The sequence below is a fragment of the Syngnathus scovelli genome, chromosome 7 (assembly GCF_024217435.2).
Source record: "Syngnathus scovelli strain Florida chromosome 7, RoL_Ssco_1.2, whole genome shotgun sequence".
Classification (NCBI taxonomy): domain Eukaryota; kingdom Metazoa; phylum Chordata; class Actinopteri; order Syngnathiformes; family Syngnathidae; genus Syngnathus; species Syngnathus scovelli.
This window is the reverse complement of record NC_090853.1, coordinates 3468533-3492419: the sequence shown is the minus strand read 5'-3', so window position 1 is coordinate 3492419 and position 23887 is coordinate 3468533. Positions and strand designations below refer to the sequence as shown.

The window sequence follows — 23887 nt, the reverse complement described above, 5'->3', positions numbered from 1 at the left end:
ATCAATGGGTTGGGTTTGAAATAAATTTCCAACCCAGGTTTTAAAAGTAGGGTTTCAAGAAATGATAAGTAGGGCTCCAAACCTGTTTTTTTATAAAACAATAAAAACATCAGGGTACGCGTATCTGATTATGAAATATACAAAGGCTGTTATTTTGTCTTTACTTTGAAAGTGCCCCCACGGAAGTGCGGATCTGCGTGTCAATTTAACTTGGAGTCAGACGGAACGGTAGGCGCGAGAAGGCGGCAGCAGGTAAAGGTGCGAAGGAGAAGGAAGGAGAAAGACAAAAGACAGGATGGACGGAAAAAGAGGATCGGATAAGAGGAAGATGATGTCTTCGTGCGGGAGCTTGTACGACAGCAACAACCTGCTTATGCAGTACTGCAACAACGGTTAGCGGGCACACACACACACACGTATACACACACAGAGAATCACAATATACAACGGTCTATGTTCAAGACGCTTGTGTATTTAAAATTTCACACACTCAAATTGGCATCAAATGCCCCAGAAATATTAATCGAATTGAAAATAAAGACGCCTAAAATGCTCAGTTTGATCTCAAATATCACTGGAATGAAACGTGTTATTTTCAACTATATTTTGCGACAATTATTACATATTTGGACAATATATTTATGTCAATCAATTCACAATCCCCTCAGTTGATTTAAATGTGTTGGTCCCTGTTGATATTTGGACATTTGTGTCAAAATTGAGTGTCAAACGTTCATCAAATCAGGAAACGTTTTTCTGATGCGGTGAAATTCTTTTAATATTAATTTGTCTGTATTTTTATTTCCTCACTCGACAAGTATTTATAAAAACGTGCTTGAATTGGCTGTGGCAGTATGCTTGCCGAAGCAACAGGTGGCGCTGGAGACCAGAATTGTCAGGCCCTTTTAATAATCAAACAAGAAGAAGAAAGTAATACAAAAAATACATGATTTATTTGTCTTTAATGTTATATTTAGGCCTTTTTTGTTTGCCCTATTTAATAATTAGGGCATTTTGTTTTTCTAAACATTACATTGTATAATTTTAATGCACTTGCTTTTGAGTGTTACACTCAAGGCGCTTTGTTGCTTTAAAAATTACATTCACCATATTTTGACCATTAATTCAAGAAATTTTATTTGGATTGACACAGAATCAAGTTTTGGAAAAGACGTGTTCGTGTAGCTAATGAACCGGCCACTGAGATCAGACATCTTCCTCTTTGGATGTTTGTTGTATACGACAGCGCCACCTGCTGATTGTTCACTGCCATGCAGTCGTGTGTGTGTTGATCTTGTGCTCTTTGCAGCATCTCTTCCTAGTGGTGCTTGATTTTATTGATCCTTGTGTGCATGTAAGGAAGCGATAGGGTGATGGAAGCAGGAAGTGGGCGTGGTTTCTACGAATAGTCCTGCAGGGGCGTGAGTGCAGGCGGGAGGGGTTTAGGGTGCTGGAGGAGCACAAGGTTGGTGGTGGGGGGCTAGGGTCTGGGTGATGAGGAAGAGACTGGGGGAGGGGTTTGTGCTGAGTGGATGCCGCGCCTGCCTGATAGTTGCTCTGCGGAGTCTTTGATGGACAGCAGCCAGCAAACCAGCAAGATGGCAGGTAGGCCGGACCTGCTCCATCATCATCATCATCATCATCAATGTCTCCCCATTTTCCATCCTCTTTGTGATCATTTTTAAGCTTCCTGACAATGATCATGGGACTTTTTCTCACCTTGCCACCTCACCCTAGTGCTATCCGTGGTGCTGGATGAATAGCAAGCAGATATTACGTGTGTGTGTGTATAGTTTTCAAGGTTATATAGCTCAGGCCAACCTCTTTCGTGGCACCGATTCGGCTACACTTTGCTATATCGAGACCCGTGGATTGCGCCCCTATATTATGTTGCAGATTTTTTAGGAATTGATTTTACGGGGTTTTATCGTATACAGGCGAGTCGTAATTTAGCGTAGTGTAACTTCACCACATGTACCACATGTACTTTCCCCATTACTTAATATTAATAATAATACATTGATATTACTTTATATTAATCTTAATGAATTTATTATTTTGAAAAAAAAAAAAGGAAAACTTGAACAAGAAATCTAGGAGCACTAGCAATTACTATTTTCCAATGTCCTGAGCACATTATCAGTTAGGGTGTAAAAAAGTGAGTTGTCAAGGATGTCCGTGTTTAAAGCAACAATAGCAGCAATTGTGTTAAGGACCTGAGATGTTTTGAATACTGTAGACCGGTTCATTGTTCATACGTTGACTATCTTGATCTGGTTTAAGCAAAAGAGTCTCCAATTACTTCCTGTCGACTTTATCAGTGACGTGATTGGACCAGATGGGTAGATTTAGGTGCTAGGGTTGATGGGTAGTCTTATTGTTAAATTGTAATACGAAGACGCTGAATTATTAAACATGATCAGGTTTCCTGTAAGCTCTTATTGTTCCTTTACCTCCTAACACATTCAAAAACCAAGTGAGTAAACCAAAAAAAAAAACCCGAGGAGACCAAGGAATCTTGACATTTGGGTTTAAAACAATTAATTGGGCTTGGCTGCGGCCTTCTAAATGTTTTAAATAATGTGTTCCTCCGTGCAGATGATACCATGTCGGCAGCCAGCAACATGGAGATGGAGGACCGCGTGTCCCACCTTGAGCAGCGGCTTCAGCTTCAGGAGGACGACATCCAGCTTCTGAAAGCGGCTCTGGCCGACGCCCTGCGTCGTCTCGGCTGCTGCGAGGAGAAGAGTCTGGCCTCGCAGCCGGGAGGTGTCCACGCCACCGGGAGGCGGTCTATGCCCGGCACGGCCCCGCCCGCCAAGGGTGAGTACGGTTGTCTGTTGTGAGAGTGGCTACGGCTAATTAGCTCGTTTGTGCACAAATCGCATGATGCACTGACAGCCACACATTTATTGGAGTAAAATCATTTTCAGTTCGTCAGCTCCTTCAGGCTCTTCCTTCCAAGCCGCTGAGCAACGGATACGTACAACACAAACGCCTTCTCTCATCGCCGTCCTCGCCCAAGAAGGACGTGCTGAACTCCATCAAGCGGTAGCTAATATTAGAACATGGATCCATGTGTGCATAGATTGATTTATATACTATAATGCCACGTGTCTGTCCAGGAAGAGCATGTCGACAGAGCGCCTCACGCTGGCCAGGAGGGAAGTGGCAGCGGCCGAGAGTAGAAGTCGAACAACTTCATCCAGTAGTTCTACAGGCGGAAAAAGGTGAATCTCACTCTACAATTTACCTACGAGTATTTTAAAACTGTTTAATGTGTATATATATATATTTTAATCATACTTATGCTAATTAATACATCCAGGGGAATCTTTGCTGTACAGTATATATACAATTGCTTAGAATGATGGAGACGAGCGGGCGAGTGCGAAACTGCACCGCAGCATGACACAACATTTTTTCATGCAATTCTCTTGTGAACAATCGATATGTCCCAGGAACAGCGAACGCAGCACGTTTGCTGACTTTCTCCTCACTATTGATTGACAGATCAATTCATTATAATCAATCATGACTGTGTTTGTATATTGCTTCCATTGACAAGATGTTCAAAATATTAGGAGCAGCCAGTATGATGGAGTTGTATATTTTTTAACAACAATTAGTCATGAAAAGCGAACGTGAGACGGGAACGAGATGGTGCAGTGCTCCTCGTTTCAGCCGCTGATAGCATCGTATTTCTACATTGGAAAAGGGGGCGGGGCGGGGGTGGGGTTGGAGAGTTCAGAAACTGACTTCTGATTGGTCGAGAGCCGAATATGAGTTGGCAGACTTAATGAGGAAGTGAAAAAGTGTTGCTGAGCGCCGCAAACACACGCAAGCAACGTGCAGTAACGGTCACGAACTGTCGTAGCGGACGCAAGCAGCCATGAAGAAATCAAGCAGGTAAACTTTATAAGGTTTTATAACTTCCGATCGATTATGTAATCAATCTCTCGCATCATCGTGCAGCTTGGACGTTTTTCGTGAGAGATGTTGCGTTCAAGTTCATATTTATCGAGTGTAATTTGAACTTTCAACGATTGAATATCGAGCCGGGGGTGGAGGGGGACAACACATAGAATTAGTTTTTTTGGGTTGCAAAGTTGTCTAAAGTTTTATTGTGTATGTGTGTGCATTATTCATACACACCGAGGCTTTATTTATTGACTGGAGCCAATGCTGGAAGGCGTCCGTCTGGACGCGCACAAGCGCACGCGCGACCGAATAAGCGTCTCCTTGTGTTGCGTTCAAGTGCTCCTCGCATGTGTTTGATAATAATTTATGCAGCAAGAACTGTAAGTATCTTAAATATGAGCGTCGCAGACACACACACGAGAATGGATTGAGTTGTGTTAGTTTTTCCGCAGTGTTTTGTTGTTTAAATGTGATTACATCATCCGCACGCGCATGCACTCAGACGCGCGCAAAAAAAAAAAAAAAAAAATCCAATGGAGTGCAATTTGTGGTTCTTGCGAGTCCATTAGAAGCAAAGTAACAACGCATTAACATTTCCCATATGGCCGACAATGAAAAACATAAAGTCAGTCACACCCTTTAAAACGAAAAAAAAAGGAAAATCTTAAAATTTCATGCACATGTAAAAACTGGTTGGAACCAGAATGAAAACAAACATCAATAAACAACTGACGCAGGACTCACAACTTAAGCTTTAATCAATTGAATGTGTTTTGTGCAAGCTCGGCACAAACTACACACTAAATGTGTGAATGCAACACTAATCTCTTAAAAGATGTGTGTGTGTGTGAGTCTAAAGAAAGGATTATGTTATTATGATGATGATAAGCAGCAGCACACATGACTGAATCGTGAACGCACGCATCCGTTGGCGACCTCTGACTGCTTCTGATAAGTGCTCATCAAATTGGTGCCCGTGTTTGTCCCAACTATTTGGCTGTGGTTAAGTACCCAGCATGCCCTGCTCTCATTAACTTCTCACTGCGTTGGCTAGAAATGGGACACGCACACACACATTATTGGAGACAAAACACCTCTTTGTGTGTTTGATGAGCCTCTCAGCCTTTTTTTTTTTTTTTTTTGCCTGGCATCAAGTCAGCGTTTCCGTGGAAACCGCCAGAAAAAGTCAAACTCTCCAGACACGGAACAGGAAAAACAAGAGTGTCCATGAACTTGAGGCTAATATGCTAAAGGCTAAAAGGAACTTTTGGTCAACATGCTAAAAGTGCATTTGGATAACTTGAGGCTAACCTCCTGCTAACAAACATTCTGATTGGAGAATTGGGTCTAACATGCTAAAATATGTTTGGCTAACATCTAACTAACTCTAACTTTTCTTCCCTCAATTTCAGTAAATCCAAAGAATGCGCATATAATGCAGGTAAGAGACTTTCCGTCGTGCAAAGGATCAGGAATAAGCTGGATATTTTAAAATTTTAATCATCCCTTCCTCTCTCTCCATCAGAGGACGGCTACGTGAGGATGTTCCTGCGCGGACGTCCTGTCACCATGCATGTGCCCGACCAGCTAAGAGAGAGCTACAGCTTGGACCACAAGGTGGCGCTACCTGACCACAAGCTCAAACTGGAATGGGTGTATCCTTCAACGAAAATGCTCCGCCCTCTTTTCCTCTTAGCAGCTATTAAAAAAACTTTATGCTAAGCTATGCTATCCCGGGGGCTATTTTCGTAACCAATAATTTTAGAGTGTCGTGGGTGTGCATTTTCCGCATCACAATTTCATGTGGGTATTCTACATTATATTTATTTTCCGTGATGGCGCGGCTACAGCTACGGCTACCGTGGGCGTGATTGTCGCTCCAATTTGTACCTTCTGCCTACTGGGGAGATTGTCTATTTCAACGCCTCCGTGGTGGTCCTGTACAATACCGACGAACAGCAGCAGAGACACTACTTGGGGCACAATGACGATGTCAAGTGGTGAGATGCTACAAATTCATCTCTTGACAACCGGACAAATTAGAAGCTAAACTAGTATATATTTAAAATATATAACATGGAAAACCGTAAAATACTAAAATACTAGAGTCTACTCTGATGTACTGCATGTTCAGCTAGCGGCTAAAGCTAAACTACACTTTTAGCACAACAAAACATGTTTGGCTAACATGTTAGCACAATGGGCTAATGCAAACTTTTATCTTCTCAGCTTGAGTGTGCATCCTGACATGGTTACCATAGCAACGGGACAAGTGGCAGGAAATACTAAAGATGGAAAGGTACATAAACGCTCACTAGCATGCTAGATGCTAAACGTGTATGCTATGTGCTACTATGCAAAAATACTTTTGTGCATGTTCAGCTGCTAGCGCCCCACGTCCGGGTGTGGGACTCAGTAAGCCTGAACACTCTCCACGTGCTGGGTGTTGGTGTCTTCGACCGAGCAGTAACCTGTGTGTCATTCTCCAAATCAGTAAGTAGCGCCAACTAGACTTCAACTTTCCATTTGGTCAAAGTTTCAAAGCGTGACTTCAACCCTGTAGAATGGTGGCAGCTTCCTGTGTGCTGTCGATGATGCCAACGACCACATCCTGTCTGTGTGGAACTGGCAGAAGGAGAAGCAACTCGCTGACGTCAAGGTTAGCATCTGAAGTCCACCTCGATGTTGCTTTTTGGAACGCTAAAGGCACCCTGACATCTTCGCAGTGCTCTAACGACTCGGTGCTAGCGGCCATCTTCCACCCCATGGACGCTAACCTGATAGTCACCTGCGGAAAATCACACATCAACTTCTGGAGCTTGGAGGGAAACACGCTGGCCAAGAAGCAAGGACTCTTTGAGGTGATCAACATCACTCTCTCTTTTTGGCCTTAATAGTCTACATGTTATGTTTTTTTTTTAAACAGAAATAAAATGTTGTATATATAAATAGTGGGATTAGTACTAAGCCTTGAGGTACTCCATGTCGCTCTATTTTCCACTGTAGAAACATGAGAAACCGAAATACGTGTTGTGCGTGGCGTTTGCCGAGAACGGAGATGCCATCACCGGAGACTCCAGTGGAAACATCTACGTTTGGGCCAAAGGTAAACCACATTTGTATACAATAAATACCGAAAGTGTAGCGAGCGTGTGCAAGTTGTGATGAGTCGTCTTGGGGCGGACAAACAGGTGGGAATCGCATCAGCCAGGTCTTGCCGGGGGCCCACGAAGGCGGTATCTTCTCCATCTGTGTCCTGAAAGACGGCACCATGGTGTCTGGAGGAGGGAAGGACCGCAAGGTGGCGCTGTGGGATCGGGACTATCGCAAGCAAGCGGACATGGAGGTCAGGATGAGTTTAGGATGACATTATAGCGGTATACATCGATACTGAATATAAATGAACCGCTTTTTACAGGTGGGTGACCCGTTTGGTCCAGTTCGGGCCATCACAGAAGGCAAAGGAGGTGAACTCTTCATCGGCACCACCAAGAACGCAATTCTCAAAGCGGCCTTCCCTGACACACTGACACCCATCGTACAGGTAAACCCATCCTTAGCACCGTTACAATAAAATACGCTAACATGCTAAATTGCTTATTTGGATATAATTGTAGCAGCTAACATGCTAAATACTAAGATGCTAATTTGACTAGCATGAGCTAACCTGCTAAACTGGCTGACATGCTAGATGCTAACATGCTAAATTCCATATTTGGATATAATTGCAGCAGCTAGCATGCTAAATACTAAGATGCTAATTTGGCTAGCATGAGCTAACCAGCTAAACTGGCTGACATGCTAGATGCTAACTGACTGTGGGATGTACCCCCGGGATTGTGCTCAGGGTCACACGGACGAGCTTTGGGGTCTGGCTGTGCATTCGAATCTGGATCAGTTTGCCACCTGCTGTCAGGATAAACAAGTTCACCTGTGGGACACAAACTCCCACCAGCCCATCTGGACCAAGAGCATTGAGGTCATTTAAAAAAGCAAAACGTTTATAGCATTAACAAGATGTTCCAAATGTCCTACAAAAGTTTGTGTTTGTAGGATCCTGCAAGGTGTGCGTGTTTTCATCCCAACGGTGAAGTTCTGGCTGTAGGCACCATGACTGGAAGGTACATGACCTTCATATTTTTTTGTTGCAAATGTGTGTTTCCCTCTTAATCTGTGCGTGTGTGTATGTTTCAGATGGTTAGTGTTGGACACAGACACTCGTGATCTTGTGTCTATGCACACAGACGGCAATGAGATCATTTCCAACGTCAAATATTCTCCAGGTAAAACACAACCTCCCTGATTGTTAGCATTTGACGCTAACTTGACCACAATGCCTTTGTGTCAGACGGCAACTTCCTGGCGGTGTCCTCCCACGACAACTTTGTTTACATCTACGCCGTGACAGAGAACGGACGCAAGTACAACCGCACAGGAAAATGTACTGTGAGTATCAAAAAAAAAAAAAAATCTGCCTAGCAACAATGAGCAAACACAGCAGAAAATATTTTTCACGTGGTCTTACGGGCACAAATTTGGCAAGCAAATGTTTAGAAGCCATTTTGTTTTTCAGGGCAAATTCCAGGGGGTGCTAGTGTCATTTATTTCTACTCGCAACTTTACAGATTCTTATCGTAATGATTATTATTCTAATTTGCGTTCCTCAGGGTCACTCCAGCTTCGTGACCCACGTGGACTGGTCCTCTGACAGTCACTACCTGGTCACCAACTCAGGAGACTATGAGATCCTCTTTTGTGAGTGCTCTCTTCCCGTTGTTGTTTGTGCGTACATGAATACATGGTAAAGGTGTTGCGTGTTCCAGGGGAGGCACCCAGCGGCAAACACGTGACCAACATGGACACCGTACGAAACCTCACGTGGGCCACATCCACCTGCACGCTGAGCTTCAACACCTTTGGTAGGTTAGGCTATTTCCAGGTTGTAGTTTTGCGGTCCCGCTATGCACCTTTTTATTTTATTGATTGTATCCTTTTGTAATACCACTGTCAACCACTAGATGGCAGTATATTTGTTTTTATTTATTTCAAGGCTAGTCTGCTGTTTTTCTTAAGAATGATTAAAAACTGTAATACTGGTTTTTATGCCTACTTTTTTTTTTTTGTGGTTTTACAGGAATTTGGCCAGACGGCGCAGATGGCACAGACATCAACGGCGTGTGCCGGTCACACGACGACTCCCTGCTGGCATCGGCTGACGATTTTGGCAAAGTGCATTTGCTCTCGTTCCCGTGCTCCCAACCCAGGGTGAGTTCCCTCCCTCCTCTCGTTTTCCGTGCTAACTTGCTATGCTAACATCCGTATGGGTTTATTCTGGTTGTGGTACTTTGTTGAACCCTTGTTAAATATTTAAATATTCTAGGCCCCAGGCCACGAATATGGTGGCCACAGCAGTCACGTGACCAGCGTAGCCTTCCTGCACGATGACAGCCGCCTCATCTCCACTGGAGGAAAAGACGCCAGCATCCTCCAGTGGCTGGTCGCTTAGGTAATTCCTACTTTGGTGGCCTCCTGTCCACTGGAGGGCAGCACTATCTTTTTTCCTTACGTGCCTGCACGTTAATACACGCTGGATGAAATGAATGTTTACTATGGTGCATAAATTTTTAGTTAGTGTTCAAAAGAGCAGCAGGATGTTAAATGTAACAAAAAAAAAGTATCGTTTGCGTGCAAACTGACTGTATCCTAATGTGGGCTTTGTTTCGTTATCACTGTGAAGAGCTGAAGATGAATTGCTGGCTGTGCTGGGCTCCTTTTAAAACATTGTAGATGCAAAAAGCGCTAATGCTAAAAATGTGGTGCAAGCTCGACCTCGCAGATACACAGTTGTGAATGTAAACAACAAAAACAGCATCCTGTCCCTTTAAGAGTGGCCCGGCTGCCTTGCCTCTCGCCTCCACAGCAATATGCTTCTCTTCCTCTTCCTTCCTTTTCGCTTACTAAGATGGTGAGCTTCCTCCTTTTGCCGTCCTCCTCTATTCCTTCTCCTTCACCACCTTTCCCTTTTTTCTCCATCACCACTCTTCTCTTCCTCCCTCTCGAACTCATCCCTCAGGTCCAATGATGATTTCTGACCTGCTGTCATACTGTTCATATAAGTGCATAACGTGCACCAGGTGGCGCTACAGTGCAACTAGTGCATGAGCGAGTTGCTTCGAAAGTGGTCAATAGATTTACAAAATGCACTATATACAAATTATAAAAATACATATATGTGTAATGCGGTGTATCCGAGTGGCTGTGCTATTTTAATATTGAAGCATTTAATATATTTAATAGGATATGTCTGATGTGGGCATGTCGCTTCTAGTGGTTGACAGGCAGCTTAACTGTGTTTGTGTGGCCTTTTTATTTGTTAATAAAGTTTTTAACCAAATATGGCATTTTTTGTTTCTTTTGTCTTCTCATTAGCAATAAAAAATATATTAATCGCGGTGTTTTCATTTTTCCCTGCAAATGAATGAGAATGCAGTTCTATTATGTAACACTAGAGGGGGCAGTTTCATTGAGTAAACAACATTTGAGTGTGTCCGAGTGAACCAAGCTGTGGCCCTCACTCGTGCACAAGCATGACTCTCAAACACAATCGTTCATAATGCCATGTGATGAATAAACAAAGATCTATCCAGTTTCAACAAAATAGCAGCGCTAGCAATCCTAAAATGGCACAAGCAGTGCAGAGACGTAGCAGGATTTATTCGTAAATTAAGATTTCAAGTCAAAGCGGTGATAAACTCGGCTGTCAACCAAAAATGTAAATAATTCTCATTTGTTTTCAGCTGCCTCATGAGGTCCCTTCTGTTTGCTGGTCTGAATGTATGCCCAGAATAATGTCCTTTTTTTCCCTCCCTCTCTCTCTTAGAGGTTTTGCGTGCTGATAAAACTTTGGGCTAAACAAAATGAAGTCCATAAAACGAGCAAGAAATTCCCGGATGCAGTTGTTGCTGCCTTTGTGTCTCAATACTTTTGTTGACTATGTGACAACAAGTCGTGGGAAGAGCAAACATTCTGGAACATTTCATTTAATTGGAATATAGCGACTGCCCCCGAAGCTCCGACCTTATTTTTTTGCACGCGCGCTCACGCGCACAATGTCATGGGTAAATGTGGTTTGCTCTTTGCTGAACAATTAATCAACTCCAAATAGACATCTATGAAAAAAAAAAAAAAAGGAAGCAAATTTAAGAACTACTCGGACTACATTTTTGCGTCAAAGTCCACAATGGTTTCGCCTTCTTGGAGAAAAACAAAAAGTGGCATCTTCTGTGGACTCCACTTGAATAGAAAGACCGAGAAGGACTCGTTGACCCCCCTCCTCACATTCCTGCACATCGTTTTCATTAAAAAGCATTGATTGTTTATTGGCAAACCATGTGCGCGTCTTGTGTATGGATTACATGTGGGTGGAGAGAGAGAGAGACGGCGTCCATGTTTGTGTATAGTATAGGAAGAATGTAAAGGAGGGTGCACATGTTGGCGGAGCTCGCAGGAAGTAACGTCGCGTAGCAGCTGTTTACGTCTCCACCCTCATTCACTCATTTCGCCCCCCCCCCCCCCCCTCCCTCCGGTGGTCTCTCTCGCTCGTCTCAGTGTGCAGCCGGCCACCCCTCGATTCACATGCATGATACTCTTCTTTCTTTTACCGGCGGCAAATAATTGATAGACTTTTTTTTTAATAATTTTTTTTCCACATCTGTGTTGGATTTGACTGCTTATTTTATTTGCTGTGGATTGAAAAGTGAATGTGAGTAGAAACTTTATTTGTCTGCCTTTCCATCAACACATTTTTGTGCTGCTGACTAATATTGCTCTTTTTCACATCTGTATAAATCTTTTTCGACGTGCAGGTTGGGGCTGGGATAATATTTTTATTTGAATAATATTATGACTCTTGCTCTCTAACACAATTAATGTTTCCACACTTTGAAATTGTGTTAAAACACACATAGGCGTCAAGCAAAGTCAACCTACAAGATTTCTAATGTATTAAATGGAGTTAAATACGTTTTTGAACAATTCTAATGAATGGGCTTAGACTTAAAATAGACACAAACCAGTTCTGTGTTGAGGTTTAGATTACACAAATCCTCCTTTTTAGAACTGCTTGTGTGTGTTTAAAAGAAAACCTGTCCACACAACAAACACAAAAGAGTTTGTTGCCGGTGCCAGGGGGGCTGACAACTGTGAGTTCAAACAAGCTGGGGTCAAACTGGACCACAAAGGTGAGGGCCAATAAAATAATGTCACTTATACACCATTCCTAGGAAATCACAATATCCCATGAGGCCCTTGGGGGGGGCGCCTAGTCGGTGACCCCAGATGTAAATTGTTAGTATTATCGAGTCAAGTAGGCGACAATGCCAAGCGCGTGTGCGTGTCTGCTAATCCCAAACGTTTCCTGATGTTTCCAACAATCAACAATGCTTACTCAGTTCCTCCTCCAGAATTCTTGCTTTGCGCATTTTTTCCACAATCCTCTCTGCTGGCCTTTGTCCTCAACGCAACACCGGCATTTTTTACTATACTCCACCACTGAGAGGAAGAAATAGAACAAAATGTAGGATAAATATATTGTATTAAACTTTTTTTTTAATGAGCATAGTGATGTCAGCAGCGTACAAACTTAAATGTTTGCCCGTGAGGAAGGATGCGCTGTGAAATTGGAGATGCAACCTCCAAGCTGGACAGGACAGACGTCTGCGGTCCACATGCGAGATCTTTTTTTTTTTTTTTTTGCACACTTCATTTGAGACAAACAAGCCTTACCGCTTAAAAAGAAATGATGATCAAGTGAGTATAAAAAGTCTACACACCCCTGTTCAAATGCCAGGCGATATGAAATGTATCAAAAATATTTTTAAAGTTCAGATGTTTTAGTCGGCTTTTCCTAACACCCCCCCCCCCCTGTGCAATTAGAAACTATCCAAAAATAAAACATGCATGGAAGATAAAAGTCAGAGTTCTTGAGAGGATGTCATGAGAAGCAAAGACAATCAGCCAGATGTTTCTATGTCACCGCTCGTTGGTTGATTAGATAAAAACAGCAGCAACTATTTAGTATTGCGTAATTCCTCCATCTCCATGACGACTGGACAGGAAGTCGCCAGGATGTCAGGACCGACTTGTTCCCTGTCCTCCATCTAAATGTTTTGTATTCAAATCGATCAAGTATGGCGGAACAACAACATTCGCTCACCTTAGTAAAAAAAAAATTGGCTAAACGAATGCAACAAATGTGAAGTTATTATTTTTGTGAAACATGACTTTTCCTTTTTTTCATCTGTAACGTGGAGCCATTTGATTGACTGCTTCGTTGCCACGGTGATCTGACATCGATATGCCGTTTTATTGATTTTTGAGGTTCGCATTGAAGTTGACGAGACCCGGGTGGTCTTCAAAAATCAACTCTCACTCAATTGGATGTACTATTTGAATAACCTCTGAACTCTGCTTACGTAACTGCACAGTTAAGGGACTATAAAAATTAGTAATCAAGCAGCAATGAGTCCCGTGATGCGGGGAATTCAGCATGGGGAAATTCCTGCCTGCTGATGTTTGTCTTGAGCACTTTGAAAAGCATCAAGGATGATTCACTAAAACATTAATGACCCTCTTGAAGAATCAAAACCAATTATTTTGATGGGATATATTTATAGTGGCGAGAAATGTATTTCGCAGGCGGGGATGCTCGGAAATACAAAATGTTTGCTGTCAATCACAGAAGAATTGCATTTAAATAATTCAGGCAGAAAGAAGAGGATATTTTTGTTCCTGGCATCCCACAGGGAACCGTTCTCAGCCCGGAAAGTTCTACACATGATTCTCATTTTGAAGATTCCCCATAAAAAATATTACGCGAAGGGCCTCTATCAGCTTTCATTTGTCCCTTAACGGCGTAATAAAATAAATTGTCTGCCGATAAATCCGATTCCATCAATGTCGCTTGTGAAAACGAGGACGGCAAAGAAAGGGAAGAAAAAAAAAACGAGCACATGTCTCTCATCATGCGCAACCACAACACAAGCGAGCAATCAGACAAAAAAGACAGAACACAGGAAGGCAGCCAGGAAGCCCACTGACAAACACACACGAGCAACCCGCCATTGTAGCACACACACTATTGTATCATTGCAAGACAGGAGAGACGTTTGGAAAATTCACTTGCGCTCTCTGGGTGCCAATGTTCTCGCTCACATGACGTTTTTTTTGTGTGTGAACAGACTCAAGTTTCTCCTCATGTTGTGAATCCAAATATTGTGTAACCTTTCCTTTCGGTTCACGTCCTTTTGTCCGAGGTGCGGCCGCTTGCCAGGCAGCGCTCGTGTTTATTGGCTTTTACTAGCAAGTGTGTGTGTGTGTGTGTGTGTGTGGTTGTTTATTAGGAAGCTGGCTGGTCTTGTCCGGCAGCAAATCCGATGCTACAAGCGAAATGAAATGACCCACCAGATATCATACATCATCTCTTTCATTCCCATTTGGTTATCCGATCACGGTGAGATGCGATCAATGAAGCAGAAGGTGCACGTTTATTAAAGTCGGTCATTTTCGGCCTCCAGGCAAGTCTAACGAGCGGGCCCGCCCATGTGGGAAATAATCGTCCGCTATTTACAACCTGTCATTTTATTAGGTACACTCTTTTGAATGAGATTCTATATGAGATGAAACTGGTCGACTGCAAATTTTAATCAGCGATGGATTTTTGCATCTGGAATTATTTTTGGGGTTTGTTCGTCTCGCCATTCAGAAAGCCACTGGCAAAGCACTCCTAATATTTCGATTCGTTATTTGGTCACTGGCTTTACTGGACTTCCACGCAGGAAGTGACGGATCCATTTTACTGATGTCATCGTGTTTTTATTCCCAGTCTGGCACCGCACCTGAAATTCCACAAATGCTTTTTCAGGCATTCCAAAGAAGGAAGGAAGGAAAGAGGTGTGTGTGTCTCTTTGTGTGTTTCTGTCAGCCATAATTTTACTTGAACATGATCGTAACATGCACACACGCAGAGTTTCCGTTTCCAAATGGTCTTATTGTTGATAATTAACATGATAAGACAAGTCGACCTTTTTAAAATACAAAAAAAAAGCGGCGGACACTTGAGATCAGCCGAAAAAATGCGTTGATTTGATACCTTGACGTCTTAATTCTCTCCGTTTCTGATATTTGCTGCCTAATGACTGAAGGGGGCGCTGTTTCTCCCGATGAGACGATGAGTGTGTTTGAGTATTTGTTGACTTCCTGTTGTGAGTACTTCACACTTAGCTAACATATTTGGTTCACCTGTGTCAATGAGGTCCAAATACAGTTCAGGTTCTTTGTGTTAAAAATGAGTCAGGTTTCACTTCCTGTCGCAGTTGTGCAAGCGCGTTGGACTTCCCGTCTTTGTTTGGTTCTCCAGTCAAGTCTGGCCTGAGCACCTGGGTCTGCTGGTGTCTATTTATAGATAGCACATTGCTGACATGCTTGATCCTTGAAAGGTTTTCTAGAGTTCCTTGAGTTGTCATGTGATTTGTCATGCTTTTTTTTTTTTCAAACAATTTCAAAAAGGCTTCTTTTTTTTCTTTTTTCATCCCTCATTCAAACTCTTCTTTTATTTACCTCATTTATGAATGATGCGGTTCTTTTGTTCATGCTTCAATACCGAACCGCAGACATCTGAGTGTATTTGTTAATGTTTGTGTTCCAGGTGGCGTGCACAAGCTGTGCCAAGTCGTGGACCAGCCAGAACATCAGCGACTGCAAACACGCACACACAAACACGCACGCTAATCTCTGAAAGATTGATGAGGCCCACTCAGGCCCCACGAGGCCCGGTCCAGCGTCGATAAGACGGCTTCCATTTCACCGCCATTCAAGCCTCCGTCTCTCCAATCAGACGCGGCGCCTTGACGAGGGGTGGGGCCGAGGCGGCGGATGATGATAAATTTAGGGCCCTTGGACGGGAATCGGTTGTCATGACAGATCACGGGAAGGACGCCTCGGCCCGAGCCGGTTGGGAGGAAGAGGAGGACACCGTGTTGTTGTTAAAATGGCGGACGAGCAGGAAGCCGCAAAGCTGAGAGTGACTTGGCACATATGAATCACGCACACTCACACACATTGACGACAATGTGCAACATCTCCTTCTGTAATGTGGACAGCAAGGTGGATCAGTACTTCCAGCCCACGCTCTACATCATCGTCATGGTGCTGGGCCTGCCCACCAACTGCTTGGCCTTGTGGGCCGCCCTCATGCAGGTGAGCATCGACGAACAAAGTCAAAAAACTCTCACTGTGCTCAGCGTGCATGCCGGGCCACTAGAGGGTGCTAGATTTGATGCCTCGTACTCCATCCAGGTGCGGCAACACAACGAGCTGGGCGTGTACCTGATTAATCTGTCCGTGGCGGACCTGCTGTACATCGGCACGCTGCCGCTGTGGATCGACTACTTCCTACAGCGCGACGATTGGATCCACGGCCAGGAGAGCTGCAAACTCTTTGGCTTTATCTTCTACACCAACATCTACGTCAGCATCGCTTTCCTCTGCTGCATCTCGCTGGACCGCTACCTGGCGGTGGCTTACCCACTACGGTTTGTCAAGGTGCGACGTGTCAAGACAGGTATGTCCCAATTTTTTTAATTAAAATAAGCTTTATTATACATGGTCTTTTTTTTCAGAAAAAAAAAGCCTATACATGGTCAGTTTTTAAAAATTTATAAAAATTAATTGATTAAAAGAAAAGCCTTATTTATTTTTGGGCCCCATGCAGCAATCCTGGTCAGCGCCACCGTGTGGCTCATGGAAATCATAGCCAACTCGGCGCCTCTCTTCCACGACGAGCTCTTCCAGGGCCGCTTCAACCACACCTTCTGCTTCGAAAAGTACCCCATGCAGGACTGGGTGGCGGGCATGAACCTGTACCGGATCTTCTTGGGCTTCCTGGCTCCGTGGGCCGCCATGCTGGTGGCCTACCGCGGCATCCTGGCCGCCGTGCGTTGCAACGTCTCCACCGAACAGCAGGAGAAAGCCAAGATCCAGCGGCTGGCGCTGAGTCTGATTCTAATCGTGTTGTTCTGCTTCGGGCCGTACCACGTCCTCCTGCTGGTGCGGAGCGTGATGTTTCTTCGGAGGCCGTGCGACTGCGGTTCGGAGGAACGCTTATTCCCCGCCTACCACGTCACGCTGGCTCTCACCAGCCTCAACTGTGTCGCCGACCCCATTTTGTACTGCTTCGTCAACGAGGGCGCCAGGCACGACGTGGGCCGAGCTCTTTCCGCTCTGATGTCGGTGGCGTGCCGCAGGGGTTCCTTCATGCCGTCGCAGGCCGACGTGCTCAACGGCGCCTCCGTCACCTTGGAAACGCCCCTGGCGGCCAAGAAGCAGCCGTGCGGCTACGCCGACGGCGGACAGGCCGCCGGATATAAAAGTGAAGTGGTGGCGCTCAAGGAGGAATGTCTGCAGATGAGCATACTCGCGGGCAGACACTGACTTGAGAAGGACATCAAATGAAAAAGTAGGATTAGGGATTCAAATTGAAATTCTGGGTTTCAAATGAGCTGACTAATTTTCTGTTGGTAAGGTAAGGCAAAATTTGTCACCATTGAGCAAACACCATTTCCAAAGCGGAAGACGCCATTTTGCAAAAGTGACAGAGGGCATGACGCTTCCTGCTGAAGAGGAAGCAAGCTTAAGTGCGTTTGACCGCAACAAATTAAGAAGCTTCGTCTTTTGGATTCTAAGATTCCTTCCTCCATCAACTGTAACTTGTCGGCCACATCGGCCGATGTTTGCAATTTTAATGCACAAATGGACACTCTAGTTAATGTGTATCCTGTTTTTTTTTATTATATAAGTTTGTAAGTTATTCATTGTTTTGTTTATGAGCAAAATAAAAAATGTCACCTCACCAACGCACACTAAAATTTTAGGGATGCCAAGAAAAGCGTATATTTCTCAGCAACACGTTCTTATCATTGGGCAACGACCGTATATTTATTTTTGGATGGATGTTTGAAAAATGGATTTAATCCCGTTGTTACGGCTTCTGAATGTGTGCCATTTATTCCTCCTACCAGCGTGACCAATGTGACCCAGAATCCATTTACAGATCAAAAGCAGAAAAAAACAGCACTGCAAACCTCACATTCATGTGAAATTATTCTATTGGATTTAAGAAGGCTTCTCCATAGGGACCTAAAAATCAAATGTGCCTTCTTTTTTAACATCTTCAAATGTTCGGACCCCCTTGGAGATGGCTCCGGTCCGCTCAAGCCTGGGAATGCTATTGTGGTTGCTCTATAGGGGGAACAGAAACACAACTTCCTGCCAAAAAAATGCTTTGTTAGGGTCAGCATGAGCTCTGTTAATATCAACATTGGATGCACCGAGGTCGTCAGAAATTCGATAGCCAGTCGTGAGGTTTGTCGGTGTGATGGACCTTTGACCTTTCACGGCCCTGATCAATCAACCCTGTCACTACCTGTATCTCAGAAAATGTGTTTATGTTTAGAACGTGCATAGAAAAGAAACTTTCTCACGGTACCCGGAGGGCTTACATGTAGAACAAACAAACGCTGCAGTAAAGAATATCGGGCTATGTGACTTTAGATGTTTACCCTAGCCTAGATGAAAACATCATGGAAACTGGTTTGAACTTTTTAATATACTTTGAACTGAAGCAAAATTATTTTAATATATTTTTTTTAATAACGCAGTCATACGTAGTGTGTAATAATGACAATCTTTGAGTACTGAAAAAAAAAAAATCACCGAAAGACAAACTTGACTAAATTCTGTCCAACACCGCCATCTTGTGTCTGATTAACAAAATTACACAGATCGGATATCCATTCAGCCGTTATTACGGAGTCGATAAAATAAATCAAATCAGTGCATTTAATAGCAGCCCTAATCCTATTTATTAGGGTTAAGGTTATTTATCTGGATACACTCGCGATGAATTAAGGTTATATTTTGAAAGCATTTTAGCGGAAGTGTATTTCTTATTTCCGGTTGTTGTGTTTGCTGATGTGCATGTGATTTTGGATGCGGTCGGTTGCTGTTCGTCCTGAGTGTTAACACCCGCTTCGATTCATCATCTCGGGCAGCAGCAAAGTGTGAAAGACCGCTGAAATCCCTGTGGAGAAGGAATTATGGCCGCCCCCGCTCTCTCCAGTCGCGCCGGCTCTGCGGGAAGCCTCGGGAACAGCCCAACCATGGCCGCCACCGGCAGGCTGCCCCACGGCAGCAGCGGTGTCGGCCCCGAGTTGGACTTCAGGTCGGCGGCCCGCATAGAGGACTTAAACAGGCTCATCCAGGAGTTCAGCAAACACGACCAGCGCGAGTACGACGATCAGCGGGCCCTGGAGATACACACGGCTAAGGATTTCATCTTCTCCATGCTAGGTGAGGAGCTTAAAATCCATATATAAATAGTAACACACAAATACACAAGCATACATTTATTGTATTTGTCCTGTCGGGTCCTCCAGGAATGGTCCAAAAACTGGACCAGAAGCTGCCTGTGGCCAACGAGTACCTGCTGCTGTCGGGTGGCGTCCGCGAAGGCGTGGTGGACATGGATCCGGATGAGCTGAGTGTGTATGCGCGTGGTGCCGACTACGACATGGACTTTACGCTGCTGGTCCCGGCGCTTAAGCTGCACGACCGGAACCAACCGGTCACGCTGGACATGAGGCACTCAGCGCTGGGACACTCCTGGCTCAGCCTGCGACTATTTGACGAGGGCACCATTAGCAAGTGGAAGGACTGCTGCACGGTGGTGGAGCACATCAGCGGAGCAGCAAACTACTTCTTCTCGCCCACCTTGGTGGCCGACTGGTTCTACCAGGCTGTCTCGCTGGTGCTTCTGGAGGTCTGTTTTTTGTTTCTGAGAATATTTACTGCTATGAGGCATTTCTAGATGTTCTGCAATGTTTCCGTCCTTACAGGTACAGAAGAAGCCGCAGAGGGGCGTACCCCGAGTGGAGAAGGTGGAGCGCAACGGCACGGTGGTGTCGGTCATCCTCGGCGTGGGCAGTAGCCGCATGCTCTACGACGTCGTGCCCGTGGTGTCTTTCAAGGGCTGGCCGGCCGTGGCCCAAAGCTGGCTGATGGAGAACCACTTTTGGGACGGCAAGATCACAGAGGAGGAGGTGATCAGCGGCTTCTACCTGGTGCCCGCCTGCTCGCACAAGGGCCGGCGGGAGAACGAGTGGCGGCTGTCGTTCGCCCGCAGCGAGGTGCAGCTGAAGAAGTGCATCTCGCCCGGCCTCATGCAGGCGTACCAGGCGTGCAAGGCCATCATCGTCAAGCTGCTGTCACGTCCCAAGGCGGTGAGCCCCTACCACTTGCGCAGCGTCATGCTGTGGGCCTGCGACCGACTGCCCGCCAACTACCTGGCGCAGGACGACTTCTCCGCCCACTTCCTGCTGGGTCTGATCGACGACCTGCAGCACTGCTTGGTCAACAAGACCTGCCCCAACTACTTCATCCCGCAGTGCAACATGCTGGAGCACCTGTCGGACGACACGGCCGTTCTGCACGCCCGCAAGCTCTCGTCGGTGCGCTCCGACCCGGCCGAACACCTGCGCACCACCATCGAGCACGCCAAGGCCGCCAACAGGCTGACGGTGGAGCTGCAGTGGCGCGGCAGCACCGGCAACCTGCCGTCGCCGCAGTCAGACGCGGGCGGTGAGAACCAGCCCGACGACCGCCTGGCCAAGAAGCTTCAGCAACTGGTCACGGAGAACCCCGGGAAGTCCATCTCGGTCTTCATCAACCCGGATGATGTCACGCGGCCGCACTTCCGCATCGATGATAAGTTCTTCTAAACTTTTTTTTTTTTTTTGCCCCACATTTTTGCCACGCTGTCAGCCAGGTGTCTATTTTATAGTCTTCTTAGTTCTCCTCACTCACTGTGTACTTACCTGCCGGAGGCCTTCAGAATGAGTCACCCGGAAAAATCCTTCGAGATGTCCGCTCTGCTTTCAGGCTGACATCTCCTGCCTGGAGAAATCGAAAAGGAGCCGTGCACCCAGTTTCATCCACCCAAAGAACCCGACTTGAACTCTGAAACGATCCTCTTGGATTGACCACCCTGAGCGATTTACCTGGTGTTGTCCACCCACTTGCAAAAATTGACACTCAACCTGGCGGAAACCTCCAAGAGAAATCCACTTGGACAATTTCACCTGGAAAAATTGAGCTGGAGAAATCGCCCGTGCAAACGTCTGCCCGGGGAAATCCCACCAGGACCTTCACTTGGCTATCAGGGATGCTGTGAAAAGACACCAAACTGGTCTGCAGAAAATCAAAACGATCCAATCTACATCAAGTTGCTACACCCAGCAGAACCACATCACGGTCGTCACGGCAACAAAAATAGTATCTTTGTTGTTCAGTGTGGCGCTAGGGACTAAAAGCATATCTAAAAACATGTACGTGTTAAACTGCTAGACTAAGAATGAAAACATTCTCAAAACTTTTTTTTTTTTAATGAGAAACTAATCAGCGAGAACGATTTCTCATCTTAATTACAAGTGCTAATTGCTAGGCACTCACGATCGCAATTTCATTATGTTGTCACACACTGAATGTGAAATAGCTTCTTATTTTGCAAACCACAATGTCTGAATGTAAAAATCACATGCTACGTTTTGAACTCCATTTGGCCTCCACGTGAAGCTGTGGGACAAATTTGTAACTTCTTTTCAATTCCACTTTGGAACAGCAGCTGGATTATCACCGTGAAGCTTTTTTTCCCCCCCACTGTACGATTGTCAACAAGCATTTTTGTTACAAAAAAAGAAAAATAGTCGATTGTCTGGACGGTACTCAAATGTAAATAATCCCAAGAAGCCAGAACGGTACCGACTACTGCTTATCATCGAATTCATATTTTGCACAGAATGTAAAAAAAAGCACCAACCACACTCCTCTTGATTGTAGTCACGCTCGTGAGCCACGGTGCTAAATACACTTGTTTGTGTGTGTGTGTTAGCCTACATGAATATTTCCGTTCGTATGCGTGTTAGCATACTTATGTGTTAGCGTGTATATGCGAGGGAGCGTGTGTTAGCGTACGTACAGTATTCTAGTGTGTTTGTTAGCTTGCAAGTGTTAGCGTCCACATGTGTTAGCATATGCGCTGGCGTGGATGTTTGCAAGCGACCATTTAAGAGCATGTGTGTGAAGTGTGTTTGTATGTGAGCATGTCACAATTGTGTTAGTAAATGTGTGTGTTAGCGTCCGTGTGTTTGCAGGGCCTTTAGCGTGTGTATTAGCCACACTCCGAAACCACATTCCCGCTTCGTGAGACCACTGCTAAGTCGTTCACACTTTCCTGTTTGCAAACAGGCCTCATTTTGAAAGCGAGTTTGACTAAATACTGAAATTCTTTTGTGAGACAAAACAAACTGTATTTTAGCATTTTTTTTTTTTTAAAACAGGAATGATTTGAATTTCAAACTTGGTTCACTTTTCCATATACAATGGTACCGTGACTCACAAGTGCCCCACCCTTGGAGTTTTTCTAGGTACAAGCCTTTGCTTGCTTATTTTATTTATCTTTGCTGGTCAAAATTTAATTTAAGCTTCAGATGAGCCGTGACTTAAGTGAAAAAAAAAAATTGAATAGTTTAGGTACCAAGAATACTTTGAAATATCATGTTGAGTAGTATTCAAAAGACGCCTTCTTCTGTGAACATGTATCTTCGTCACAATGCTGCCTACTAGTGGCCTGACATGCTTATTACACTTTTTTTTTTTTTTAAATTGTGCGTAAAAAATTTAAAGCTGCCTCCCCTTTCGCACGCACGCGTACGATCAACGCGGCAGGATTGGTCTTTATGCAAACACTGGGGCTCAGCTTTGATTGTACGTCCAATCCCGGTTTTACCGCCGCATCCGGTACCCGCTGCTCGTCAGCACTCAGGTTTGAAAATCTGCTGCATCGTGACAGAATGTTCCTCGTAGACAACGTGCACTAATATCTCCTCTATCTTGGATTGTTGTTGTTTTTCCACTGCTGCAGCTATAAATCACTTCTTTTGTATGTTTTCTTGTATTAGCTCCAAATGGACATATCTGCTGTATTTTGTGGACTTTGTAAATCAGTTTTTGTTGAGCCTCAATGACCTGGATTTTTTTTAACATTAGTATATTTTGTGATGTTTTTGTTAATTGTTGTCGACAACCAGCTCAGACACACCCGTTTATCATGTAGTCATTTAATTATCTCATATGGGCAAGTTAACCAATTATTCAATTTAAGAAGTAAATCTATTATTATATATTGTACTAATTATACTGTGAATGCATTTGTCAATTAATAAGCAAGATAAATTACAAAATAATTTCATTCATTAACTAAATTTAATTTAATTTACATAAATGCAACAAGTATTATGACACTCTCAATAATCGAAATGCTCCCGGGACTAAATTCTTCCTGAGCTGGTTGGTTCGAACACAATTTTTATTTTTTTCCCTGTGAAATACGTGTTGTGAAAAGGCTGAAAAAAAGAATCCAGCATATTTGTAATACTACAAAGAAAATGTAATCATCGTCTTGCGATTCCCATTCCCTTACCCTCAAGTGCAATTAGTGAAAAAAAAAAAACTTTCACAAACACGCAATGTATGACCCTCCACACCACTAACATACAAGTGCCCCCCCTCTCACACACACACACACAAACACACACTTGTGGTTGGTTGCGACGTGATTTGTTTCGTGCTCTTTTGTTGTTGAGAACATTTGAACTGTGATTTCTTGTGTTGCTGCTCTGCCATTGATTTCTTTATGCAAACGTCACCATGGAGCAAGGCTCCCACTCCTCTTCTTCACTGTACAGTAGAGTCACTATAAAGTCTTTTAACAACAACTCGCTTGTTTGCGAAGCCTTTTTTTTTTATCACTACTGTCAAGTTCTTGAAAAAGAGGGATGGGGTGGATGGAGAAAGG

At 44.4% G+C, this 23887-nt stretch overlaps 3 protein-coding genes across 6 annotated transcripts; all 3 read left to right on the top strand.

The window, feature by feature from the left end:
• The first annotated feature begins 195 nt into the window (after nt 1-195).
• eml2 (EMAP like 2) lies at nt 196-10315 on the top strand. 2 transcript variants are annotated; one of them, XM_049724920.2, is made up of 22 exons: nt 196-392; nt 2599-2823; nt 2934-3051; nt 3126-3230; nt 5334-5362; nt 5447-5576; nt 5772-5921; nt 6151-6220; nt 6304-6414; nt 6485-6580; nt 6648-6782; nt 6928-7027; nt 7113-7267; nt 7340-7465; nt 7769-7900; nt 7975-8042; nt 8116-8204; nt 8270-8367; nt 8589-8676; nt 8745-8840; nt 9056-9186; nt 9302-10315. In XM_049724920.2, exons 1-22 carry the CDS (start codon nt 296-298, stop codon nt 9425-9427), a joined length of 2475 nt encoding a protein of 824 aa, XP_049580877.1. In that variant the 5' UTR covers nt 196-295; the 3' UTR covers nt 9428-10315. The 2 variants fall into 2 exon arrangements, with proteins under 2 accessions (XP_049580877.1, XP_049580879.1); XM_049724922.2 differs by lacking the exons at nt 196-392; nt 2599-2823; nt 2934-3051; nt 3126-3230 and adding an exon at nt 3768-3909.
• Nucleotides 10316-11512: 1197 nt separating this feature from the next.
• On the top strand, nt 11513-17827 carry gpr4 (G protein-coupled receptor 4). 3 transcript variants are annotated; one of them, XM_068651340.1, is made up of 5 exons: nt 11513-11683; nt 14804-14871; nt 15626-16176; nt 16276-16540; nt 16691-17827. In XM_068651340.1, the coding sequence occupies exons 3-5, from the start codon at nt 16015-16017 to the stop codon at nt 17407-17409; spliced, it is 1146 nt and encodes a 381-aa protein (XP_068507441.1). In that variant the 5' UTR covers nt 11513-11683; nt 14804-14871; nt 15626-16014; the 3' UTR covers nt 17410-17827. The 3 variants fall into 3 exon arrangements, with proteins under 3 accessions (XP_068507441.1, XP_049582377.1, XP_049582380.1); XM_049726420.2 differs by lacking the exon at nt 14804-14871 and having other exon boundaries at nt 11514-11683; XM_049726423.2 differs by lacking the exons at nt 11513-11683; nt 14804-14871 and adding an exon at nt 15199-15416.
• Nucleotides 17828-18720: 893 nt separating this feature from the next.
• LOC125972608 (nucleotidyltransferase MB21D2) lies at nt 18721-23807 on the top strand. The gene is made up of 3 exons (XM_049726412.2): nt 18721-19326; nt 19413-19795; nt 19872-23807. Exons 1-3 carry the CDS (start codon nt 19074-19076, stop codon nt 20751-20753), a joined length of 1518 nt encoding a protein of 505 aa, XP_049582369.1. The 5' UTR covers nt 18721-19073; the 3' UTR covers nt 20754-23807.
• The last annotated feature ends 80 nt before the right edge of the window (nt 23808-23887 follow it).

What these genes read in the sequence shown, in the direction of transcription:
- eml2 (XM_049724920.2), top strand. Translation starts at nt 296, where the DNA reads ATGGACGGAAAAAGAGGATCGGATAAGAGGAAGATGATGTCTTCGTGC. An exon ending in CACGGCCCCGCCCGCCAAGG is followed by an intron (nt 2,824 to 2,933) that starts GTGAGTACGGTT and finishes AATCATTTTCAG; the next exon opens with TTCGTCAGCTCCTTCAGGCT. An exon ending in AGACTATGAGATCCTCTTTT is followed by an intron (nt 8,677 to 8,744) that starts GTGAGTGCTCTC and finishes TGCGTGTTCCAG; the next exon opens with GGGAGGCACCCAGCGGCAAA.
- gpr4 (XM_068651340.1), top strand. Translation starts at nt 16,015, where the DNA reads ATGAATCACGCACACTCACACACATTGACGACAATGTGCAACATCTCC. An exon ending in TGTGGGCCGCCCTCATGCAG is followed by an intron (nt 16,177 to 16,275) that starts GTGAGCATCGAC and finishes TACTCCATCCAG; the next exon opens with GTGCGGCAACACAACGAGCT. An exon ending in GGTGCGACGTGTCAAGACAG is followed by an intron (nt 16,541 to 16,690) that starts GTATGTCCCAAT and finishes GGCCCCATGCAG; the next exon opens with CAATCCTGGTCAGCGCCACC.
- LOC125972608 (XM_049726412.2), top strand. Translation starts at nt 19,074, where the DNA reads ATGGCCGCCCCCGCTCTCTCCAGTCGCGCCGGCTCTGCGGGAAGCCTC. An exon ending in TTTCATCTTCTCCATGCTAG is followed by an intron (nt 19,327 to 19,412) that starts GTGAGGAGCTTA and finishes CGGGTCCTCCAG; the next exon opens with GAATGGTCCAAAAACTGGAC. An exon ending in TCTCGCTGGTGCTTCTGGAG is followed by an intron (nt 19,796 to 19,871) that starts GTCTGTTTTTTG and finishes CCGTCCTTACAG; the next exon opens with GTACAGAAGAAGCCGCAGAG.